General features: G+C 51.5%; 1 protein-coding gene across 3 annotated transcripts in view; it reads right to left on the reverse strand.

The window, feature by feature from the left end:
- Nucleotides 1–25,475, reverse strand: part of LTBP2 (latent transforming growth factor beta binding protein 2) — a 76,487-nt gene that overhangs the window by 38,633 nt on the left and 12,379 nt on the right. For all 3 annotated transcript variants that reach the window (XM_054826848.1, XM_054826849.1, XM_054826847.1), the window contains exons 3-7: nucleotides 22,899–23,142; nucleotides 4,407–4,588; nucleotides 2,895–3,065; nucleotides 1,077–1,277; nucleotides 114–382 (exon numbers count right to left, since the gene is read on the reverse strand). In XM_054826848.1, the coding sequence (XP_054682823.1) occupies nucleotides 114–382; nucleotides 1,077–1,277; nucleotides 2,895–3,065; nucleotides 4,407–4,588; nucleotides 22,899–23,142 (1,067 nt within the window). The remainder of the gene's footprint in view (nucleotides 1–113; nucleotides 383–1,076; nucleotides 1,278–2,894; nucleotides 3,066–4,406; nucleotides 4,589–22,898; nucleotides 23,143–25,475) is intronic.

Here is a 25,475-nt window from a genome sequence, read left to right on the forward strand (position 1 = left end):
CTTCATGCCATGAAAGGCCACCGTCCCTGCCCCATAAGCCAATGTACCCATACCCCAGAACAAGAAACATATCTCCACACACACACTCCAACGCTTGACAGGTGACCCCTTACCTGCCCATGGAGAGCCTCCCGAAAGCACCTCCCCAGCAGCCCCGGGGCTCTCTGCTGCTGCTGGCTGTTCTCTGCAGCAATGCTGTTGCCGTTCCCATGGGTGTAGGTGTACCAGGGCACAGCGGCCAGCTGAGGCACCAGCACTGCCTCCACACTGTTCTCCTCTGACACCTCTGCATCACCCCGCACCCTGGCCACCTGGTGAATCTGCACAGTGGCTTCTGGAGGGTGGTTGATGTGGACGTTCACCAGGGAAGGGTTTAGGGAAGCTGGAAGATAAGTTTATACCACAGTTGTGACCATCTGGCAACAATTTGGCACCCAAAGAGCATCTTGTCATCAACCAATTCAAAAGGGAGGAGAGGTAGACTGACCCCACCAGGAAATCTAGAGGAAGATTGCATCTAAGAGAAAATAGTTCTCTGGCCTGAAAACAGGACAAACCTACCAAAAACCTCCCCAGCAACAGGAGCCCTTCAGAAACTAAGGGAACCACTCTTCTAACAACCTGGTCTGAAAAGTGTAAGGAGATAGTGGCCTCCTTGGGCCTGTTAATGAAGATCTGAGGAGCACCCAAGTAGGAGGACTCAGAAGCATGAGGGAGATTGGGGCTTCTGGCAGAAGAACCTAGCACCAGCAGGGAGCCACCAACACCAGAAATGGTGGCGAGGGTGACTTTTTAAACCTAGCTCCAGCACAGAGTTTAGAAGTTCAGAGGATCTTCTGACTTGACACCCACCTCTCTCACCTGCACCAGCACTAGCCCTGTCCATCCCTTATTCCCCATGGCATTTCTCCCACACTCCCCGATTCCCACACCCACCACCCCACTTGCTTTTTGGTCCCCAGGAGGGCCAGAGCATGGCTTTGTGAGAGCAAAGCGTTGGTCCAAGGGCTCCTCTCTACACCAGGTGTCCCGGCAGGCAGAAGAACGTGTGGTCTGGAGTCCCTAGCCATGCTCACCCAGCTGGTTGGACAAGGGCAGGGTGTAGGTGGAGTGCTTCATGGAGCCACCGGCTGGGGTCTTGGGGGCTCTCCCTCCTTGCTTCTTTTCCAGAGAGGGAGCCGGCAGGTGGCAAAACTTCCCTGTGGAGTTGGAGGGGCACCAGCACTCATCCCGGCCCACACAACGCCCTCCGTTCAGGCAGGGGATCTGGCAGAAGTCTGCAAGGCAAAGAGAGGTTTGCTTAGCGGAGAAACCGAGCCACTGCCTCTAGCCACAGGGTTGCTGGTGGGAGGCCAGGCAGCTCTATCTGGGCCAGCACTAGCCCCACAGTGCCTGAGGAGCAGACCCAGCACTGGGGTCAGCACTTGCAGCTTGGAGGCAGTCTGGGGTCCCTGCTTGTGCACCACCATCCAGCAAACAGCAGGTGGAAAATCTGGGGTCCTTCCCGAGCTCTGCTCAGGGTTGGAGTCATGAGTTGGAAGTGATAAGCTCTCTCTTGGGCTCTGGGGCCACAGCCAGCCTGGGACACCTATGCCCTGTGGGGCAGTCCCTCAGGGCCAAGGTGGTGATGTGGCACAGCGGGATCCCTCGGAGTGGAGTAGGAGCTACGGCAGCCACATGCAGCCGAGTCAGCACAATTCCTTCTCTTCTGCATCACCCCCTCACCACTTGGCAGGGTTTTTACTCCCAGCTCAGAAGGGAGCTCAGTGGGGATGGGAGAGGCAGAAGGAGAGAATGGGCAGAGAGCCACATCCTCAGAGCCTGTCTCCTGGCCAGCCCTGGCCCTGCCAGCAGCTCAAGTGGGAGACGCATGGAGTGGGACAAAAGAACTGGGAGCAATTTGTCTGCACAGGCTTGGAAAAAGTATCCACAGATGAAACTGAAGTCACGTCTTTTCTGGCCTCATCAGATGCTTGGAGCAATCCAGAGCATCTCTCAGTGTGAGCAACACTTGAGCAAGGCACGGGATTTCCTGACAGATCATCCTGACTTATTTCAGCGTGAGATGCGATGCTGCTGCTGCACATCCAAGGATGACTTGTTAGGTTCATCCCAGGGGATGAGCTTCCACCCTGCTCTGAGTTCATTTGCTTAAGCCCAGCAACCAGTTTTGCGTGAGGAGACACATCTTTGGACTGGGATCTAGGCAGAAATTCCCATGAACCCCGTATCAGTCAGTGTCCACAACAGCCAGACTTTGCACTCTCTCTGTGTTAGAAGAACTTCAAAGTTACAGAGGCTTTCAGAGGATGAGTCCCACCAGGGTCCTACTCCCACCAACTGGCTCTTAAGAGGATGTGCCCAACCCACAGCTGGGTATCCCAGGGACCTGATGAGCAATCCCAGCAGCTCTGAAAGGCGAGCAGAGGTTTCAGCAGTCCTGTTTATAGGAACAGCTTGCAACCTGCAGCCAGCTCTCCTGGCTGCCACGTGAGTGAAAGGAGAGAACAGGAGGAAATTAGGTGATGAAAGTCAGCCCCAAGACTGGATGCCAACGAAAGCAGTGAGCTGGCTCTGAGAAGGAGGGGGTGGCGAGGCTTGGCTGCAGGCCTGACTCAAACACACACGCCCCCCCCGACCTAGGGTGGGATGGAAACAGAAGTTGCTTGCCCGGGAAAGAGAGCAATGAGGCAAGGTCTGTCTTCCCCCCCCCCCAGATACAGAGATGGAGTAAGCCCCAAAGACCCCAGGAGACATCTTCCAAGGCACTGGGAGAGGCCATCTCCTCCCATCCCTATAGCAGCCCAAGCCTGCAGTCTGTAGATGCAGGAAAGGCAGAATGAGGAGAGTCAGGGAGCAGGCAAGAAGATGGGCTGGGGGTCTGGGGTGCTCACAGATGCGGAAGCCAGACTTGGGATCATGGTTGTGCCCCCCTTGGCTATAGAGAGTGGTGGTGTCTCCTTTCTCGCAGCTGTTGTAGCAGTGCCCGCTCCGGCACGTCTGTTTGCAGATGGTTGGTGTGAAGACGATTTTTATCTTCCTAATCTTCTCTGTCAGGTTGGCCCCTATGAAAGAAAAGGACAGTGCTAAGTGGAAAGAGCATCTCCAGGCCAAGGGGCTGGTAATCTGCAGCTCAAGCTCCAAAGCATTCCCAGAGCAAGGAGGGGTTTGTGTCTCTCCCTGGGGCAGTGCCCCTCCTTGCTCCTCGCTCACTCCAGTTTGTCCTCTCCTCCAGCATCAGTAAGGGTTTGTCAACACATGAAAAATAGCCAGCAGCATGCTCTGCCTGCCCAGTTGTAGTGGCATAACTCCCCGTGGAGGGACACACATGCACTAACTCCAGTATAAAGAGTGTTTTTCTGCTTTAGACAATATGCCTTCTCAAGCTATGTCAGTAGCTGGGAGACTGGCTGCCCTTAAACCACTGGAAGGCTTCCCACATGAACAGCCACACTGGTATCCATCAAACAGAGCATCAGGGCTTGAGAAAACCAAGTGTCCCTTATAAACATCCCTTGTAAGCATCCCTGACCTCCTGCATTTACCTGCAGTCCCCTCCTGGTCCCTCACCATCCTCACATTAGATATGGGGCGAAATGGAACTCAGAGCTCTTGGGGGCTTGCAGAAAATGGACAATAGGCAGAACTATTGTGTAACCACAAACCAGCTGGCTCAATACCGTCACCCTCCATCCCTGCCCAGCAAGACAGCCGTTTCTGCGGGTGCCCTCTTTGGTGTGCTCACCCCTGACTCTCCCCATTTCAACCCCCACTTTCAGATTACAGCTTCAATTAGGCTCACAGCCCTATTCATAAGGGCTGAAATGCCACATGGTGCCTCCCTGGGGAAGCACAGCTTTAGGGGAAGCCAAGTTGCAGAAGACAACTTGCATCTGTCCTAGCTGGGGAGCTGCTGGGGCTCCATCTCAGCAACTGCACGTCCCAGCAGCCTGGCCTGATCCCTGCTCATGTCAGAAGGCACCAAGGGGGCAGCCAAAGGGAAGAACTAGACACTGGTTGCAAAATCTGACCTCAAGGGCTGCTCAGAGTGAGGAGGAGGAAGTTGGGAGACATCCTTCTTACAGACTGAGGCAATCCCCCTTCAGGGCAGCTGATGCTGCTGGGGTGCTGGCGTGATGTTCAATGCCTCTGGGAGGCATCTGTCACATCCCCCTGGCTCCTCTCCCCTGCCATCAGCATTTTGCTCCCCTGATCTGTCCTCCTTCAGTAGAGTCTCTTTCTTCACCAAGCCCAGCAATGCCCATGCTGACCTCCCCTTTTCATCCCACCCAGCAGCAGAGTCCTGGGAGTCCAGGGTTTCTTGGGGATCCCCAGTCACACCATCACCCTTCCCCAGGACACCCCAACAAGAAGCCCCAAAAGAGTGACAGCCCTGGAGGCCTTACCCCTTGCAGACAAGGTGTGCTCCTGGGAAACCATGTGTGGCCCAGAGCTGCTCTGCTCATGTCCATTCCCATTGGGGAGTGCATTAGAGGTGAGTTGGCTATTGCTGGCTGGGTAGCGCCGGACAGTCCGTGATGGCCCTGTGTGCTGGGGGGAGACAGGAGAGCCAATTCTGCTCTGAGTCCTGTGGAAGAGAAAAAATGGACCGATACTCCTCACGAGTAACTGTGCTGACCCACAGAGCCTGTCCACCAGGATGCCCTGCAGCAACCATCACTGCTGAGCTGCCTGAGCCACCAGCTGGGCACAGAGCTCTGCCTACCTGAGCAGGGTCCCACTTCTCACCTGCTTTCAGTCATCACGATGGCACCGTTTCACTCCAGGGACTGTGCCCCATGCCCTGAGCCTGGCAGGGCATAGTGCTCACCCAGATACCCTCCCTGTACCATCACATCAGGCTGCCCCACCACAGGGATGCCCTGGCTGCCTTGCAGCACCTCTGCCTACCCATTACACTCAAGGGCTGCTCCTTGCCTCACCGCATCCATCCAAGCAGCTCTAAATCAGCCTGTTCTTATGGTGGGAGCTTTCTCAGGACCTGCCTTCCCAGCCTCAAACGAGCACTGAAGAAACAGTGAGGCAGTCAGAAAAGAAGCCAGGCCAAGCAAGTAAACAAAACTTGGCCCACAAGAGTCACAAACAAGAGAAAATGAGCAAGAACTCACTCCTGTAAGTGCAGTTACAACTTTCTGCCGTAATTCCATTTATGGCTTTTGGTGTTATCTGGGGACTAAGCGTGGAGAAGCCATCCAGCTCACAAGGTCACACTTCCTACACTCTGTGATAAAGCCATGTAGACCACTAGGCAGAGCTCTTTGCATTAAACAGACAGAACAGCACTTCTTGCTCTCCTGCACTTGCTCCCATTCCTTTTTACTGACTGGCAGCACTAAGCCTCCAAGAGGGTGCTCTGTGCTTACCAGCAAATTTCTCCCTCACTCTCATCTGTACCACCTGCAAGGAAAAAGGCTTTAGTACACCAGGGGCCAAAATAGGTTGGCTACCCATATGCCCCTTGAGTTGCTTTGAAAGTCCATGCCTTGGATTCCTCTGCAACGAAACTCAAGCACCAACAGGTCTTCTGCATACCCTGTCCAACACCTCCATCTCTGACCAAATGGCTGGGGCAAACTAGCTCTCTCTTACTGAAGTGCCCAGAGAGGTCCATCCCACTTTACGGTTGTCACCATTTTCCCTGTCACAGTCAGCAGAGGGGAGGTGTGTCCGAACCCAGCGAGACTGGATGATCCAATGAGAGTTGGCTGACAGCAGCTCTGGCTCACTGACATTCCTGGCTTGGATAGCTTGGAATAACAGTAAGATTTGGGGAGATGGAAAGGGAGCTAATGCTGCGCTGGTATTCAAACAGGTCAATTGCAATATACAAGGTAACCATCAGCCCCGAACAACAGAATGGAAAAGATGATGAACAGGTCAACTAATTGGGAACTAAAGGAAAGGAATACAGAAGTGAGGTCAAGTCAATAGGGTCTATGGAGAACCGATCTTGTCAAAGGAGTCCATTTTCATCATTTGCTAGAATTACATATGCATACACTGACAGGCTGAGAGCCCATGCTATTCTGATAAAAAAATAAACAGGGCAGTACGATGTCAATCAGGCACATGTGAAATGAATAACAAACTGGCTGTGTGACAGAACACAAGAAGCAGTTGTCGCTGGGGAGGGAATTAGATGGGTTCCAGGGTGATCAGTACGAGGCCTGGCACGCTTCAAGGATTTCATCTGGAAATAAATATTTTTATTTCGAAATAAACATACGATCGACATTGATAATGTGTGCTGCTGACACAAAAATTTGCAATGTGGTGAATCGTGATGAGAACAGAGCAATCACACAGAGCAGTTTGGATCACTGTGGAGGGCAAATCCATCCAAGCAATATGGGATTTTAATAGAGCCAAATGCAGAATTACACTTCTAGGAAGAAGGAATGCAGGCAGCAGCTGCAGATAGAAGGAGACGATCCTGGAAACCAGCAATTCTGAAAAGATTTTGAGGGTAATGACAAGCAATTAAATATGAATTGTCAGTTCAATGTCCTGACATCAGGGCAGTGAAACACTGCAGGAACAGGGAGGTATTTTTGCCTCCCTACACATCCTCATCACAGCAGGGAGTATGTACGCTAAAATGTCACATCTTCTAAGAGATGTTGGAAAACTGGAGAGGATACAAGAAAAAACATGACAAAAGTAATTTGAGGGCTGGTGAAAATGCCTTTTTGTAAGAAACCTGAAGTATTCAATCTCTTCAATTTAGCAAAAAGAAGATGAAGAGGTGCTCTGATTACAGGGCACAGGTTTCTCCACAGGAACAAAACACCAGGTGTAAAGAGCCTTGTAATCTAACCAAGAAAGGCAAACCATGAAACAACATCTGCAAACCGAAGCCAAATGATTCCCAACTAGAATTCATGCCCATACGCAGCACTACAGCTGTTTTTCTTCTGCAAAAAACACCCCAGTAGTGGATTCCCCAACTCCCGATACCATTGCTTCAGGAGAGGAAAGTGTGCTGCTGGGAGATGAGATATCACTGGAACAGTGCAAATATAACTAAATAAAGATGTATTATCTGTGCTGTCCTGGAGGTGATTTTGTATTATCTATTGATCATTTGTGGCCCTGAGCTGTAGGAATCCAAGAATGAACGGTTTTATCCCAGAGACAGATGTCCCTGGTCCGGAAACTCATTACCTAATTGTTTCTAACTCAGGAAAACCATGAAAATGAGTGGCTGAGCTGCTGGGAGGAGGCATGAACAGGAGTCCTGAGAAGCAGCAGCACAGGTAACGTGTGCTGCTGGGCAGACACCCAGCTTTGCAGGCTGAAGGTTCATATGCTGTTTGGAGTGGAGTCTGGCCACAGGTCATTCAGGGATGGAGACAGAGCAAGTGGGATTGGTCAAAGAGCATAGATGGGTAACAAAATTATTACCTGCTGATAAAACCATTTGTTGTCTTGTTAAAATCAAGACCTAAACTGAGATGAGGACAGCAAACAGTGCTTGTTTTTCAATAATCAGCAAGGCTTAACCAGAATAATTGCAGAGAAGTCCCACCTCAGTCCCTACCAGCCTCTTTCAGAACCTCTCCTGAGATTCTGCAGAGTACCACCTACCCCTGATGGCCATGGGGGCCAGGCATGACCTGCCCACACATTTCTGAGTTACTAATCCAGCCAGTGAACAAACTTCTGGTGCATGTTACCTACTGCTTTGTTACCTGGCGTGCTGCTGCTGGCTTTGTTAGTAACAAAGGAAAAGCTGTATGGAGCTCTAGGGAGGCTAGGTGAGAGCTACCAAGCCCTGGAAGTTCAGGCACATTTGTTCCCTGATCTCTGATGAGACACCCTAAGTGTAGTCCTATGGGTGAATGTGGCTGGGGTTCCAACGTCTTTGGGGAAGCACCTCAAGGAAAAGAGGTAAGAGTTCCCCAGCCCAGCAACGCTCACTGTCCTAGTGCTGGTCACTTGAGGGCAACTTCAGCCCTGAGTTTTGAAGTAAAGGTAAAGGTGACCGATGGCATAAGACAGAGAAATATTAGCTCTTGTGCTTGAAAATAGTCACATAATATCTGTCCTTGAGGAAGGGAGCAAGCTACATGCAAGTAGCAGGGCTTGGCTGGGTGCTACCCATTACCTGCCCAAAGGAATTCCATCCTTGGCTTTATGAACAATTCCTGTCATTCCCAGGACCACTAGATTTCGTAAAAAACCCCCAAACCAACCATAAAACAGCATATGAAGGGCTTTAAATAAAATAATCATTAGCATTTCAGTTACAAAGAAAAGTGGATTATACGCGCTCACTGCGAGGGGCAGTGCCAACTGCACAAAGGAAAAACGGAGGAGGAACATGACTCCATGGCTTGCAACACTTGAGGAAAAGCCATCCTGTTGGGATCCTGTTGGCAAAGTATTCCAGTGTGTGTTGCAGCAGGAGGGAGCCAGATTTGCTTTGAATTAATTTGTTTATTTGGTTCTATTCTAGGCAGATGAGCTCTGGGATTTGTAGACTGAGTTGAGTAACACCATCCTACCCAGGGCCACAGAAATCAATAGCAAAGGGCGTCTTTCCATCTCAGTTTGTCAGTCCCAATCCATCCCCAAGTCACGCCAAGCAGCTGGCTCATGGTCAGGGAATACAAAACAGAGCTTCTCCTCCCCAAACCTTCAGAGTCAGTCCACGCTGGGCAGAAGGGGACTGGCTTGCTTGAAGGGTCTCAGGAAATGGACCTGAGCTCACCACATCAGTACAGACCTGGCCAGAAGGCATTAGCAACCCTTCACCATCTGGTGGATCTTAATATATATGGCTGGAGCTTGTCCACTTCCCAGGGATCTGTATTGCCGTAAGTTCTCTCCCCGGTGTGGCTGACCTAAAGGGTAAGAGTGAGGACTGAAAACAGATGGGGCAGCTCCAGATCAGCAAAGTGGGCAGCTTGTGCTACCAATTTCCATACCTCCACCTGCTCAGGGAAGAGGCATTGAAGAAGCAGAAGAGGTCGAGACCTCAAGGACTATGTTCTGGGACATTTAAAGTCCCAGGGCTTCACATTCATTCAGTCTTACAGCCTCTCTCTGTGCTGTATTACTCACTTCCACTCTTCCAGCCAGGCACATGGCCAGCACAGATCTCTGCAAAGAGGCAGTGGTCTCTTCCTTTATAGGCGACTGCCTGCCAAGCAGCTGGTTTCCCTGCTCTTCATCCGTCAGAGCTGCTGACAGCTTTCTCCGTGTCAGGCACTGCCTGTGGGGCAGAAACAGTGTGCAGACTCCTAGGACACCTCTCCTTCTGGGGTGTCCTGGGGCACTGACCTCTGCGGTGTCCAGCTAACAGCAACAGCGGTTCAGGGGAAACGCGGGTCAAGGAGGGAAGGCAGAGGGAGCAGTGCTCTCCTTCCAGGAGCACGGATGAGTGTGCTCCTGCTGATCTCTACCATGCTGACAGCTGAAAGGTCACTGGCTGAGAGACCTTCAGTCAAGGACCTGGACTCCCCATAAGTCCCTGAGGACACATACCAGAAGTCAGGAGAAACGAGAGAGACCTGGTCTCTTACATTCTAGTGCTACACATCCCTGCAGGATCCAGATGACACCTGCATGACATCCAGCAAGGGAACTGCACAGCTACCACTGCACCTTCATCTGTGTATAAATGCTTTATTTTAAATAGGTTTTGTTACCGGTTATACTCTGCTCTATATTTACTTTAGAGACAGCAGGCTAGAGAAGGTACAAAAATGTTGTATTTCGTGGATACAGTGGCTCTCCTGCCCAGTCCCAGATGAACCTGCAAGGTGCCTGCTGCCTGCCCAGAGGATGTGAGTGGTATCTCTCCTCCCACTGAGGACAGCGAGCAGAAGACTGAGCTGGCAGGCTTCCGGCAATCACACAGATGAACATGAGGACTGCTGTTTTCGAATCAACCACAGTTCTTTTGTAAAAGCCTGCAATTTCAAGACCAGGTACACAGAATCATGATAACCAAGTCCAAGACCAAGACCACGGGGTCCAGAAAACAGTACTGTTTTTCTAACCCACTGTATATAGAAAGCATTTTTCAAATCTCTGATCACTTTTGATGATCATGGTTCTCTGGGTAAGCAAAAGCCACAGGAAATCCAGGTGGGTATACAGCTGTGGCTTGTCTTAGTGACCTAAGGCCAGGCATCCTCCTTGGGGCTGGAGGCAAAGGTGGCAAACTCTTCAAAGCACTTCCCTCTCCCCAGCAGCAACACCTCAGTCTTTCCTGGATTTAGCTTCTATCAGCCACTCTTCATCCAACTGTTGACTTTGGCCAGATGGCTAGCAAGCTGGGAAATGGTGTTTTTTGTGTTTGCATAAAGGAAATGCAGAGCCAAGTGCCACAAGAGTATTACTGGTCTTTCATCCAGCCTGCCTCGCCCTCTCCCCAGCCAAAGCCTGACTGACCATAGCAGGGTGGATGGCCCGAGGCACTATGGAGAGAGTGAATCTTGGACAGTGCGGTCAGCGGGGAGGGGTGCTAACCCCAGACAAGGCAAAATCTGGCCAGATGAGGATTGGAAAGTTACTCTTCCAGCTGGAAACAAATCTGCACCCTGCTGAGCATCAGGGAGAGACGATAGAGACCATAGAAACCTAAGGAGCAATCCCCAGGAGGGCAACGACAGAGTGGGATGGCACTGGCCAAAACAAAACTAAAGATAAGAGATCCTCAGAGAAAGAACCATCTTCCCAGGGTCCAGGAACCCCCATCCCAGGGCCCGAGCTCAACAAGCTCCATCTCTCCAACTACAACCAGCCTGCTGCCTGGGATGCGACTGCTGCCTCTAGCCAGCCGGAGAGGCAGCGTGCTGCCTGTGGGGCTGGGAGCAGGGTCCCACGGAGGGGAGCAGCTGCAGCACTGGTAAGTCCACCCCAGCTCCTCCAGCCCGCAGCCTGCACGCACAGCTCCAAGGCAAGAGGGCTCAGCCAGGACGGGGGCTGAGTCATGCTCAGCCCCTGATAACCTGCCAGGACAACAGGCAGGTTCTCCTCTGGTTTTTAAACGCCAAACAATATACTCGGTGTCTGTCTTGACCGTCCGCCTGTCCCTTTGGCTAGACGCCCTCCCCATTTGGGGCCACGGGGACCAAAATCAGTGATTCACTTCCCTCTTTGTAATGCTCAGCAGTTGCCGATTTTCCACTAAAGCATCGCAGAAGAATGGGCAGCCTCAACACCAGCGTCTGTGTCTACAGGGGGAGAGAGAAGCAGCCAGCCTTGGAAAGCAGCAAATTGACCACAGACCAGAAAATTCCCCTTTCTTGGACTCTCAACAGGTTCCTCAGCAGGCAGACGGGATTCATGGCTCAGGCTCCGGGCCCCGGCGCACAGAAGAGGCATTGCTTAGAGAGCACTCAAGTTTATTATCAATTAGCTCACAAACACGCTGACAAGGAAGACAGCTCTGTTAGGACTCGGGGAGGAAGGAGGAAACCACACCATACAAGGCACCTGATTTCAAGCCCACCCACATTATGTACGTAAGTCCTGGCTCAGTTTATTATCCCCATGAGCAGCAGCAGAGATAGCTGAAACCTGCCTGCTTCAGGCTTCACACTGTTCCTCCTGCAGCTGCTTTCAGCCCTGGTATCCGCTGTGCAAGCGAGGGAGACGCCAAAGTCCCAAGTCCCCTGCTCCCCAGAGTTTGGTGGAAGGCAAGGGAGTTCTGCCCAGGAGAAGCAGCCACCAGCCTCCCCCAGGCAGGAGACCTTCCGGCTGAGCCAAGCAGGACCTGTGTACCATGAAGGTCACAGGAATGGCCATCCAGGTGTCTTCATGCCCAATTCACAGTCACCTGCAGCCAGATCTCGTGCCAGATGGGACACCAGACACAGGCACCTGGACTGTCACAGGGACATCAAAGCAAGTGGCAAACTTATTGCTTACCACAACAGATCTCAGGTGCCAAGGTGTTCTCACACATTCACCTGCCACCTCGTTGTGCCACAGGCGCAGCTCACACACTATCAGGTCATCAGGCAAGCAGGAAAGGAGTCATCCAAATCCTCCCTCCCCTGTGAGACCTCAAGAGCTCCTGTGGGCAGAGGTGCCACTGACAACACCCTTTGCCTCCAGCACGAAGAGCACTGCCAAAGCAGAGCTGCATGGGCAGGAACATGTCAGGCTCCCTGCCTTGCACGCACGCTCAATGCCGCTGGCACGTGCCCAGGAGCTGCGTCAGTCCAGCACCCAGATGCCACCACTACCCATCACCATGGCTAGCAAGGGGATGTCACAGAGGCCACATGACTCTCGTTTTGGGCTCTCTCCTGTGACATCTTGCAGTGGTAACTCCAGATCCCTGCTCCACTTGACATATGTGCCAGTGGCTGGCCAAGATTTCTCCAGATCTCTCACTACAAACCACAGCAACAGATGTGCAAGCCCATGGGACAGCAAAGACACCAGGCGTCTGCCCCATGCCACCAAGCTTGGTTCCTCCACAACTACCACCCGGCATCTTCCTTCCTCTGGCCCCCAAAGCAGTGCGAGTGTTGCAGGACCACCCTAGCTGGCTCCTAGCCCGCCGTATAGTGCATGAGAACAAAGAAGGAGACGGGCTGTGAATGCTATTTTTATCTGCTCAGGAGTTGCCACACATCACACAAGTGAACCTCTATAAGCACACAGAGAACAGGTTCTTTTTAAGCAGTCTCTGGAGGTCTAATTTGCTCTTTAGCCCAAGTGGCTGCTCACACAACCCTGCACAGCTCTCTGCTGACATTAAATGCCCTTCCCTTGCCACACGTGCCACACGTGCCACCCGCCACTCTGCAAGCGCTCTTCTTTGCTCTCGTGTATTAGGGAGTGAGCAACTGACTCCTTGGAAGAAGTCCAGCTCTCCAAGCATGGGAACAGCACCTGCCTGGCCCAGCGAGGCTGCAGAAACATGTCCTGCACAAGGGCATGGCACGGGGCTGTCACCAGGAGCAGCAGATCGCGCTTCTGGTTGGATCCATCAGGCTTTAGTGCTGACCCATAAAATGGCTAGAACCATGATTTCCAAATGCCAAGTGTGATGAAGAGTTGTTTGCAATCTGCCGGTCTCCAGAGCTGAAGTGTGGGCCAATGCCTCCCAGAAAAATCAAAACGCAGCCTACAACCACTCTGAGCTTCAAGTGCAGCCAGCACAGGAACCAGGCCAGGCTACTTGATTACAAATGCCACATCTGGGCCAAACCTTACACACTCTGTAGACCAAAAAAAGGGAGTGAGAGGGAGAGGAAGGCCAGGTGAGCTACCACCCCTCTGGCAGAACCACCCAGGCTGGCCTGTGGCATGGGTGGTGAGTGGCAGGTGAGACAGGCGGCTGCACAGCCCTCCTCTCCCCAGCACGGCTGCACGCTCCTTCAGGCTGAAGTGGTGAGAAAGCTGCTCCAGTTGGCTCCCCTGCCTGCATGCAGGGACTGGTGTGTTATCGAAAGTTGTTCAGTGGCATGATCAATGAGCACAGCACCATTGCCAGATGCAGTCACGCAGCCGCTCTCATGCCTTGGTGAGAAGAGACCCATCCAGAAGTGTCTTAACAGCTGCCACCACATGAAGGTCTCCATCAGGGCCACCACGTTACTGAAGACATCAACCCATGGTCACTGCTTTTGCACCATTACAAAACCAGGCGTAAGATGCTGGCACAGTTGGAGAGCTGGGTAGTCCCCCATGCAACGTGACCACCCCACAGAGGGTTTGGCCACCACCGCTGGCCATGGCAATGCCTCCACTGCCCCTCCTCCTCCCTGTGCCCCCCAGTACAGTGATCAGCAGGGTCCTGCCTGAGAGGGGAAGGACCTGTATTTAGGGCAGAGGCACGCGAGTGGAGAGGACAACATATCAACCAGCCCTTGTGCCCACAAGCACACTCCAGCCCAAAGGGCCCTCTGTCTCCACAAGACACAACAGCTGCGAGCTGAGGACCAGACCTCAGTCTAACGAAACCTACTGCAGAGGCGTTTGCCAGAGAAAAGCTCACTGCCGGCCATGGGGAGGTCACTCGTCTCCCCCATATAGCAGGGAGAAAACAAGCACTCTTGAGTTTCATTTCCATCTTGTTGACTAGTAACATTCACCCCCTCCACCAGGCTGCCAACTTCAAAGCCCTGAAAAAACACTTTAGCCTATTCATCCTTGCGCCCACACGCACTTGGGGAGTGTGGGGAGCTGCCTGCCCCCGGCTTTACATGGGACACAGAGAGGGCAGGCAAAGCCTCTCTTGTCCCAGGCGTGGAGTGGGGTGAAGAGCTTGCGGCTGCACACACACACAGAGGGCATGAGAGCAACAGGGTGGAGAGGAGATGTGTGTAGTCCTCTCATCTAGAGGAGGGGAGGCTGTTCATCTAGGGCAGGAGGTGCTGGGAAGTCTCCCACTCATCCTGGGAACACTGTGGATCTAAGAGATATTTTAATCTAAAATAATGGCTGAGCACCCAGCAGGATGCCTGGCCTTTGGATCTATTAGCTCAACGTAGTTGGTCTCCTCACATCTCTCCATCCCCTGCCACACACAGGATTCCCTCACCTGCAGCACTCCAGCCATGAGAACTGTGTTGGGATGTGACACTGCTGCCCACTCTCAAAGTCTCAGCCTTGCCAGGGATTGGGGAACGAGCATCCCGGTGATTTTATTTTGTACTGTTCTGCACTGGCTCCATCTCTCCAGTTGCTCAGTAGCCACAAGACTAGAGTCTGGCTGGGGACCATGTATACATGACGCCTGGTGGCAAAGCCAGTGCTTCCAGGGGTACCATGACCACAAATCTGCTCTCACACCCCTCCCATGTGGCCTTCAATATCCACACCAAGGACCAGCAGGGAGGAGCAGGTTTCATGGCATCCCATGGTGGGAAGGGCTCCAGAGCAGGCAGAAAGGCTGCACCTGCCTTGGCAGCACCTGGGCTCCAGCTCCTCAGCAGAGCAGCTCCAAAGCGATGGAGAAGGCAGAGCTCCAGTGTCGTTATCAACCTGTCATTACATCCCTGGAAGAGTTTGGCAGTTTGCTGTAGTAGAAAGCCTCGTAGCTGAAAAAATTAGCATTGCCAACCTGCCAAGGCTACAGGCAACCTAATACACCCTGTCTGCCCCCCTCCAGATAGCCTCAGTCTCTGAGTACGCTCCCCATCCTCCGAGGCCAGAGTTTGGCTCAGTTTTGCAGATGTGGGTCTGTTAACCATTCCCCTCGGCTCCCTCCCTCTTTTTGTAGTTCTCAGAATTCCTTCCAATTTGTCAAGATCTTTTCTGGCAATAAAGAATACCTTGACTCAGTGCAGGACCCCAGGGTGTGCAGGGAAAAAGTCCATGCGACTCGGGTCTTTTGTCTCCAAAGTCCTAAGCACCACTGGTCTCTTGTATGCAGCCACACTGCATTACTCTCTGCTGCCTAATTTGCTGTTCACTCCTACTCTGCAAAATCTCAGCCTCTCCTTCTTCCAGATTTCTTCCTCCCATGGAGGATTTTTTTGCTTCAGCTGTAACAGATAATATTTTTCCAGCCTGAATGTCTTCTTAGTTCCTGCCTATATGTTTAGTTTCTGCATATCCCTGAAGAGAGCCTCCACGCAAGTGAGACAAAAATGAGTTGGTGCAGAGAGCTTGTTACCAATCGCATCCAGCACAAGGCACTCAGGGCATCACTCCTCAGGGTGCTTCTGAAGAAAGGAGGGGAGAACAGCATATTTTATATGGAGACCTCTAAATCTCCATTTCAACTGCTCCTTGTCCCAAATCAGCTTCAATTCATCCCTTGCGTCCTGCCAGCACTTGGTGATTTATGGAAAACACTTGACACCAAAGAGAACAGCTTTGATTTTGCTTAAGTACCAGCTTAAACCAAATAAGGCAGCAGACGATCAGGTATGAGAAACTGCAGCGTAATCCATATGCACAAGGGAGCTGAAAGCAAGCTGGATGACAATCCTAATTCAGGCATTAGGGAAAAACTCTCCGGTGTTTGATCATGTGGCCTCACCGTCCTTCTAACATCTTTCTTATACAACTGCTATATAAGTTGTATTGTCATAAATGTCCCAAATGATATATGTCTAGTATACAAAATAGGCTATAAACTGGATTTTCTGTACTCCCTCACCTACCACATGTACAATGCATTTGCCTCACACTCTGCTCTCTTGCATGTAGTCTCAGACTAAGCTGACAGTAGCAGCATTTTTCTTTCAGTTAGAAGCAAAAGTGCATTTGAACGTTTTCTCCCAAAGCCTAGAGGCTGAATTAAGCTATAGGAATGGCTCCCAAGGAGATGCAGAAGAACCAGGTCTAATGTAAAGACCATATTTGGAATTTAAAAGGAGCCTTAAAAGCCAGCTATCCTCCTGCTGCTCCGAAGCATATGCAACCCCCTAGAAAGTAAATACATAAAACACATAAACCAGAATGGTGCTGACAGCTTTAAAACACTAGAAAGTAGAGCAACTATATCTGGTGCCAGGCTAGAGAAGGTATATCATGTAATTTAAAAATAGAAGTATTTTTATATAAGAAAAATTACGTTTACGCTCCTCTTGGGTAGCTTGAGTTTTTCCTTTAGGCTTCCCAGCCAGCTTGCCAAAGGTTTTCAACTATGTCAAAGCAGGAGAGGGGCCGAGATCTGGAGCTTATGGAGATCTCATTGCCCTGAGTGGAATCTCTTTTCACATATTCTCACACGGACTGGCACTGCCTTTTTAGTTTCAATTTTTTAACAAGGTCTCAGATATCTGCTAAAGTTGGCTCTGGATCAAGGAACGTAAATGCTTGGCCACTTTGTGAAAACTATATTGCCAAAGGGAAGCACCTTAAAAGATGCAATTAGGGCTTATCTGCACTGGGAAAATATGCGTGAACACGCTGCAGTGGTGGAAGGCAAGGCTGGCACCAGTGTTTTACCCCAGGAATTCAACATCACGCACTGTGGATCTCTTGGGCTGGTCTCATCCCAAGCAAAGTAGAAAGCCTGCCACAGCCCGTGCCACGGGAATACACTTACACAGAGGGGCTTCTCAGTCAGGGTCAGCCTTTTTCTCTGCTCTTTGGGTATTAATAAACTGTGATCCTCATAAATGTAAAGTGAGTGACAGTCATAAGTGAGCAGAGGAGCAGAAGGTGTGATCGGTAGGTGTGTGGCTAGTACAAACCTCCTCCTAGCACTCTACGTAATGTGGACAGTCCTGGACATTCAGCAGTAACCCAAGTAAGGCAGTAAGAAAGCTCCCCTTTTCCTCATAAACGTGGAAAGTTCAAAGCTGGCAAGACAGGAGGCTCCAGATCCTGCTTTAACAATTAAGACAAATCAGTCTCTGTTTGGAGCAGCATCTTTAAAAAGCGAGTGATCTTGCAATGAACTTTCATTTTATCTGCTAGTCCTCAAGGACAGTAAGCTAATCAAGCTGATTTTGCCAAGCCACAGTTCTCAATGTCATGTTTCGAGTGGTCATGCCAGGATGGAGAGCTTTACATCCACCCATGAGCTCTGCTGTCCTCTGCAAAGGACCATGCTAGACATTTGACTGCCACCAGAACAGGAGCTGGTTTCAGCCAATTTTCAAAAGGGGGGAAAGGTACCTTCTCCATCCAGCAACCTCTGCTGTACACCCAAGCTCCTGCCTTCTGCTTGCTCCCTGCTGTTCTCATCCTTCGTGCTTCCAGGAGAGAGAATAGAGATTTTGGCAGAGCCTCCCTGCTGGCATCAGGTTCCCAGTGTCCCTAGGCCAGGAGTGCTTGCCACAGCTCCTCAAGGGCTGCATATAGCCCTTCCTCTCATCAGGAAGGGAGGAGATGTCTCCTCCAGGGTGCTGGAGAGGAGGCTCTGAGATCAGGAGCCAGTGGGGCGGGCATGTCGCAACTCAGCCTTCTTCCTTTTCCATCCTGAAAACACCAGGCAACTCCCAGCAACTGCCTTGCCTAAACAGAGCCCTCTCAGAGGAAGCTCCCTGCCCTGAAGAGCTTAGCCGCATTAAGCTGTCTGCACAGCGTCTCGGCACCTTATACCACAGCTATGTCCTTTTCCCTTGCCTGGGTTGCTGGGAAAATGCTTTGCAGGTCCCAGTCATCTCTTCTTTTCTGTGAAGAGGAAGGATGCCTTGCTTCCCAGGCAGCCCTCATCCAGCACACACATCCCATCTGGGCAGCACAGCTCCCTTGCGTAGATTCTGGTTCCAGATTTATGCCCAGCACTCACGCAGGAGGGACCTTCTTGGGTGGCAGCAGTAGGACCCTCCTCGCATGCTGCCCAGAGTCAGAGGCAGCCGGCTGTCCATCCTGACGGCGAGGGGCAGGAGGGCAAGCCCTTTCCGCTCCCTGCTAAATAAACAGGAATTCTGCTGATACTCCAGCCTTAGGAAAACAAAGCTGTTTCCATTTAGCTCGGCTTCTGGGCTGAGGTGCAGCTCCACCCGCACAATCATCCGCCGGGGCTTTGCTTCTCCGGGCAGAGATTCAGGCTGAGATCAAGAAGAGGGAGGATTTGCAGCTAGTCCATGCTGGGAGGGCCTCTAACACCCCCAGGATTTTGCTCTCCAGAGCACTCCCTGTTCCAAGCAGCACAGCGCCGGGGCCTCCCAGCTTCTGCAGCAGCTAACAAGTCCCCACAGGCTTCCTCGATGCCCGGCTCTAAACCTCCATTGAACCATGGCCTGCTGAAGGGGCTTGAGAAGTGGTACTCATTGCTCAACCTGTATTTTAAGGGATGAAAGCCTCAGCATCACCAGCTCTGGTGTCAGCAAAGTAAACCCAGAGCTGCTCTTCTCCTAGCCATGTCTTCCCCTGGGCAAGTGCTGAGCTCAGGCAAGGCTGGGTATGTCTTCTTCTTTAGTCCCAGGAAGAGACAACATGCACCGTATGGGCAAGCCAAGGATGCAGTGATTCTTCCCCAGTGCCCCTCCAAACAGAGGCACAGATGGCTACATGTAACATGGCCACACTGACACCTGTGCTCAGCACAATGCTCAGGCTGACGTCCACATTCCCCTCTTCCCAGGACTGCCAGCATGCTCAGAAATGGATCTATGACAGCTACACTGGGAATATCCACAGATCCATTTGCTAACCTTCACATCTGCCAGGTGCAAATACAAACCAACCAGTACAACCAGTTGCATATGACCAGTCAGTCAAGGAGCTGTTACTTCACATCAAGGCTGAGAGCAGAAGACTGACAATAACTTATCTCCTGCTGTCACAGTCATGCTTCCTGGGCTCTCCTGGCAGAGAAGCTGCAGAAGGCATCGCTGCTTCTGCTTCCAGGCATGACCTCCGGAGAGCCTGAGCACATCTGTCAGAAACAAGGCCATGAAAACAAGCAGCTGCCTCATCATGCTTTTCCCCAAGGCTTTATAGGCTCCTCCAGACTCCCAAAGACTTCCTACCTCCAGAGCAGGCGACTCTCCACAGCAAAGTGGCAGTCATCGTAAGCAGCAAGTCTAACTAGTTGAGGATAATCAACCCCATCTCTGCTCAGTGAGCAGGTCTCTGGGGAGGATTCACGGGTTTTGTTGCATGCTTATACAGTATCTAATACAGCATTGTTCTAGTGCATGACTTCAGAGCTTCTGATTGTTACCTCCGTACAAACACAAATAAAGCCAATACGCACATAAATAAACTAAAAGAGAAAGCAAATTCACTCATGTGAGAATTGATTTCCTGTCTTGGCACAGCAAAATGAGGCTTAGAGGTTTATAAGCTTCCACTCTTGCGCAACTCCTCCTTGTTAACAATGCGACTGCCCAGGGAGGTTGGGGACTAGTCACTTGTCCTGGATCTCATAGTCTTCTCACAACCACTGACCTGGACCCACCAGTGTCCTGTGTCCACTGAGAAACACAAGAGCTTCTTCTACCTCTTCCACATCAGACAAGCAAGCCAGTTGCTGTGAGAGCATGGTGGGCTCACTAGAAAAAGTCAGTGTCCCACCAGCACAACTCATTCTTATCTAGGAGACCAAGGACTGGAAAAACCAAGCTGTTCCTCCACTCTTGACAGTGAACTGAACTCCAGTGTAGGTGACACCAAGTTTGCAGTACCTAAGAACCCATCCTTGTACTTGCAAATATGAGCAAGATCTACCTAGTTCTGCGAAGGCCAATACACTTCTTGCTTTTGCTGCTACAGCCCAATTGTATGGAGAAAGCCTGACGCAGAAGCACAGAAATTACTTTAGTGGTAGCACAGAAAGAGATGATGTTGTAACCACAAGAAGTAGGCTACAAGTTCAGACAAGTCTAAGAGCACGGTTTCATGAGAAAAATGACCAACCTAGTAAGTGGCTTCCACCAAAGGGGAGTTCACCCCTTTCCTCCCTGTGCAATGCTAGCCTTGCAATTCTGTCCAATCCTTCTGGTCCTCATGTAATCTTTCAGTAAGACAATTTAGCCCACTGAAGTGGCAGAAAATTATCCTTAATTTTGCCATGTTAGTTTTTTGTTGAGTCAGCTTACCCAGGGGACAGATGAGCACCAACACCAGTGCAAGGGAAGCAGTGGGAGGGCACAGCCGGGTGCAACGGCAGCCGGGGCGAGCCTTCAGCTGCAGGCACTCATTCTTACAGGCTCCACAGCTAGCCCAGAAGTTGGCAGGCTGAAGGAGACACTCACAAATATTTGGGAAACAACCCATCTAACAGCAGCAAGACTTTTAGGTCATGCCATATGTTGTCTGCCATACGTTATATGGTCCACAGACAAAACCCAAGCAACTGAATTGCACAGGAAAACACCCAGGGGCTGAAGTGAGGTGTTTCAACGCAGGCTGATGCCAGGGTGCAGACAGCCCCGCACCTGCCTGCTCAGCACCGCTACACGCTGCCCAGGCAGGAAAGGCACAGCATAGCACAACTCCAGAAGGCAGAGAGTAGTGGCTGTGTCCCGGGGTCCTACCTGCGGCCATTACAAAGGATGAACGTTAAATACTCTTGCTGAATCTTGTGGAATAAGACGACGTCCTATGGCGTCTGTGCGGAGGGAAGGAGGAAGGGCACAGCATGGTCCTTAATGGAGTCCTATTTCCTTGGGACAGCGCCAGAGGATTTAAGGTACGGCAGGCAGCTGGGCATTCAGCAATCCCAGCTCAGCGATCGCTAGACGCTGTGTCTGACTGTCTGGACAGGAATGCTCTGCCAGTGCCTGCACAGCCCCCTGTCCTCTGCACAGAGCCTGAGGTCATGTTCCTTACTGGGAAAGCCTTCAACAGGTGCTGTATCTCCAAGGGCGCTGCTCTGCCTCCCCTCCAGTCCTTGTGCACAGAGCAGTGGCATGGAGGGGTAGGAGGAGGTCATCGCTGGGGGGAAACTTGTCAGCAATGACCAGGATTGCAGGCACGTGTGAGGGCTGCGTGCTCGCTCGGGCACCGAGCCTCTCTTGGGGCAGTGATGACAGGGGCTTGGCCATCTCTCCCTGCCAGCATCACCTCTGCCTTGCCTGAATTTGGTTCCCATCAGAGCGCCTTTTATTTGGGGACCAAGATATGCTGGCTTCAGTGAACTACTTCGTGTCAGTCAATTCCTCATCAGTCATTTGAGCCCCTCCAAAAGTGTAGATGGATGAGAGTGTCTAGAAATGTCTCCAGCCCATGCATTGCCTCTGCTTTAGAAGAGTCAGAAAGGCAACAGCTACTTTAAGCATAACAGAACCTGCAGAAATACAGACAAACAAAGGACGACCTGCTCTCTGCTTGGGCAGCTCTAAGTGATGCTGACAGAGAAAGTCAAAACAGCTTAGAGAAGAAAAGGAGAAACTGAAGTTTACTTCCTGGTTAGGCACCTGTAAATTGCTGTCATGTCATCTTGGCTGCAGCTGAGGGACTTCTGCTGGAAGCCACTTGCAAATTCTCTGCTGTGGTGGCTACCAACAAAACCAGTCTTTCTGGCCCAACAAGAACACCACTACGGGTGGTGCAGTCTAACACTCTGCTCCCGTGTCCATGGACTCTTACAGAATAGCAGAGGTGATCTTTAAAAAAACCCAAACATGTGGATTGCTGTATGGCAAGCAGACCCCATTCCCACTTCTCCATCCCCACTGAGCTGCCAGCACTGCAGAGGTGCTTGTCAGGGAAAGGCACCTTTCCCACCTTTACTGCCTCCTTCAACAGAAAACCCACAGCTCCAGAGGGACTTCACAAAACAAATGTGGAGGAGTCGCAGCTTGGGTTCAAGAACACCTCAGTGCTGACCTGAGGCAGGTGGGCTGAAGCCGTAAGCTCTTCCTCACCCAAAAGGACTGGACAATGCCACAGTTGTCATGCTGAGCTTAACACGCTCCTCACAGAGTCTCTCCTGCACAGACCTCTGTGAGCTCTAACAGCTGCATCTTTGCTTCTGTACCCAATATAGAGACACCTGCCTGGGTACCAAAATGACCCACGCCACAGCAGGGTGACACAGAAATATGGAACAAATGGCTCAGTAACAGCTAGAGTCTGCCAGGAGACATCTCCAAGTATCATCACTTTGCTCATACCAGCATTTAATAGCACACCTCATATCTATGTACCCTCCCAGATACTACCTGGACATATTGCTCTAAACACATCCTCTTGGGAAAGAATTTAACCCCCACTCCTCCATCCACCCTGCTGCTACTGCTAACGCTGCTCATCAACTGGACAAGGGCAAACTGCTGAGCTTCACAGTCCTCCTTCACCGTGGGACCACCACTAGCCTGTCCCATTCCTGCATGTGCCTGGGGACCATGACACAGTGCTGGGGCCAAACCAAGTCCCTTGGAGGGACAGCAGGGCCTGACCCCCTTCCGCCACCTCCCACAGCCCAGGCAGGAGCCTCCACCAGGACCTGAGCTGCCCGGTCTCACAAAGCAGAGGTTGTGGCCCACCCGAGCGTGGCATCAGCTGCCTGTGGATTTGGGGGAGCATCCTGCTGGGAACCAGGTTTGACTTACACAGCCGGGACATGCCGTGGGATGGGCGCCTGAGCCCCTTGCAGGGAGGCGTCCTGCCCTGCCGTGCTGGTCCTTCTCCGGAGGGAGCTGGCAGGGGGCTGGAAGGCGGCAGCGGCACTGGGTGGGTGGTACTCCTGCTCAGGAACAACTTCTTCGCACCGGGAGCCCTGGAAGCCCGAGCGACAGGTACAGACCTGGGGACGGCTGCAGGAGCCCTTGTTCTGGCACGGTGGGTCACAGACAGCTGGGGAGACACAGAAAGGTGGTTAGTGGACACGGGGTTCCTGGCAGCATGCTCAGCCCCATGGTGGTGGCACCCAGCTGGGGCAGCACAACCGAGGTGGCCCCATCTCTTCTCTGCAGGCCTTCAAAGTCTCAGTGTTACTGCTGCCGTGTGTCCCTAACACAGGGTCACTGCCATCAGAGACTTGTTTCTGTTCCCACTTCCCACTGGTCTCTGCAGAGCTCTCCTCCAGCAATACTCACTTCAGAAAGCTCAAAAAAGAGCAGCATGGTCTGCGGAGAACATACAGCCTCCAGCACTGCCCATAGCTCTCCAAGCAGCAGTAGAACCTCAATCCCAGAGCAACGGGAGGCAGTGACTGCCAGACAAGACGACAGATGACCATGCACTATCGCAGCCTCTTGGGAGCAGTTTGCCCGTTGCCTTCCTGCTTTAGTCCATTTGGGGGTCTAATTTGCATGGTCCCCCCAGCTCTCCCTCCACAGCTGATTTTGGAGTCACTGCACTCAAATTCCTCCACAGCTACAGGGACTTACAGTTCATTAACTTCATGCCTAAATCACCCTCTGAGCCTGTGTGTGTTCCTAATTACAGCACATCAGCTTCAGTTTGCGCCCCGGGAGGAAAGTGCTATTAATTATACGCTGGACCCTAACACTTCCCAAGTCAAGAGATGCCAAATTGGGTTTATAGTCCAGCCAGCGAGAGCCAGGAAACCACAGCTTGCTCAGGTAGGACCGGGCTCATTGTTCTGAGCAAAAGTAATTGAAAAGGCACCGGAAAACAGTGTCCTCCCTCAAAGAAGGAAAGGGCCGGCTGGCCGAAGGGTAATGAAACCTTGTCGGACAACACAAGGTGGGCATTAACCTCCAGCCTTGTGGGAACCCTGTGGATGGGCTGGAACATGCAGCCACTGCTTCTGCTGAGGGGCCCTTCCCCAGGACTGCCCCAGGGAGGCTGCAGGAGCATCTGACATCCCACCACCTTCACACACAGCTGCTAGGGTTTCATAAGCACATCCCTCCCTCTCTGGCTGTGCTCTTCAACCCCATGAGATCCAAGCACACCTGCAAGAAACACTGTTTCTGGGCAACAAACATAGAGAGAGCTCTAGCCTTGTGTGCCATCCACACATCATCCCGCTGTTGCCAAGTGAGGAAAGTCCTTGTACAGGCTCTGAGGTCCTTTCACAGCAGTATAGACCCCACAACCCTTCCCTCACTCCAAAACTGGACTGCCATCAGCTTTTCCTAACTAGATCAGGGATACGTTGGCTGGAATGCTTCATCTGACCTTTATTACCATGTTAACACTCAGGAAGAGAGGGGGATCTCAAGGAAAGGGAGAACCCAAGTCACATAGGGCTGTATAGGTTAAAGCCAGAGGTTTTGATGAAATCCCCCAGTAAAACTAATCAGCCACCACTGCTGACTCTGGAACACAGACAGGGTCCCAGTCAGGCAGGAATTAACCGTCTCTGGGAAGTCTGGCACTCCACAAGTTGATGTAATTTATAATATAAAACTCAGCTGTGATTTAAATAGGCTGCCAGTCCCTACCGTTATCTCCCAACAAATGCCTGTTTTAACAAACGCCACCAGACCAGGAAACCTGCCATTGAAAACAACCGCTTCACGTGCTGAAATACTGCAGAGCCACGACGCCAGGACATGGGATCACAGTGGTTCTCACAACCTCTCCCACTAACAATGTTCATAGTCACGTTAGACTGTGCCCTTTAGCAGGAAAACAGTGATAAGCGACCAGGCACTCTAAAAAGCCCCTAAGGCAGCTGATAGAGAGAAGAGGAGGAAGGGAATGGAATTAGTCTTCTGGTCCCTTCACGCAGGATGGGTGGGGAGCTGCTCTCGCTGAAATATTCCAGCTCTAGCATTAATCCCCTTCCAGGTTACCTTTGCAGACTCAGGAAGAACTTGAAAGAGCTTTAAAAAGTCACTGTTTTTCACTCAGTCCAGCTATGCAGGGAAAGCAGATCATTCAGCAGAATTACTGCCAATGCCAAGTGTGTGAAATCACGAGTCGGGCCACCAAAACTATAACACTGACAGAAGAAACAAGATGGTTAAAAATATATATAGATTTGGAATCCTTCTCTTGGCTTTCTGGTTTCTGAGCTCAGGGGTTACTCTGAGATGTCTCTTCCCAGCTGTGGGGGCTACAAACAGTTTCTGTTAAGATGACAGCCACTCATTTCTTCTCACTGTAGTCTCATGTAATCACCTGCTCCAGGAGCTGGAGCTTTAAGGAAAGCAAAAAGAGTCATCTCAAAACTCTTAATAAAAGGATGAGATTTGGAGCACTGTTGAAGTATC

Source organism: Grus americana, chromosome 5, assembly GCF_028858705.1.
Source record: "Grus americana isolate bGruAme1 chromosome 5, bGruAme1.mat, whole genome shotgun sequence".
Classification (NCBI taxonomy): domain Eukaryota; kingdom Metazoa; phylum Chordata; class Aves; order Gruiformes; family Gruidae; genus Grus; species Grus americana.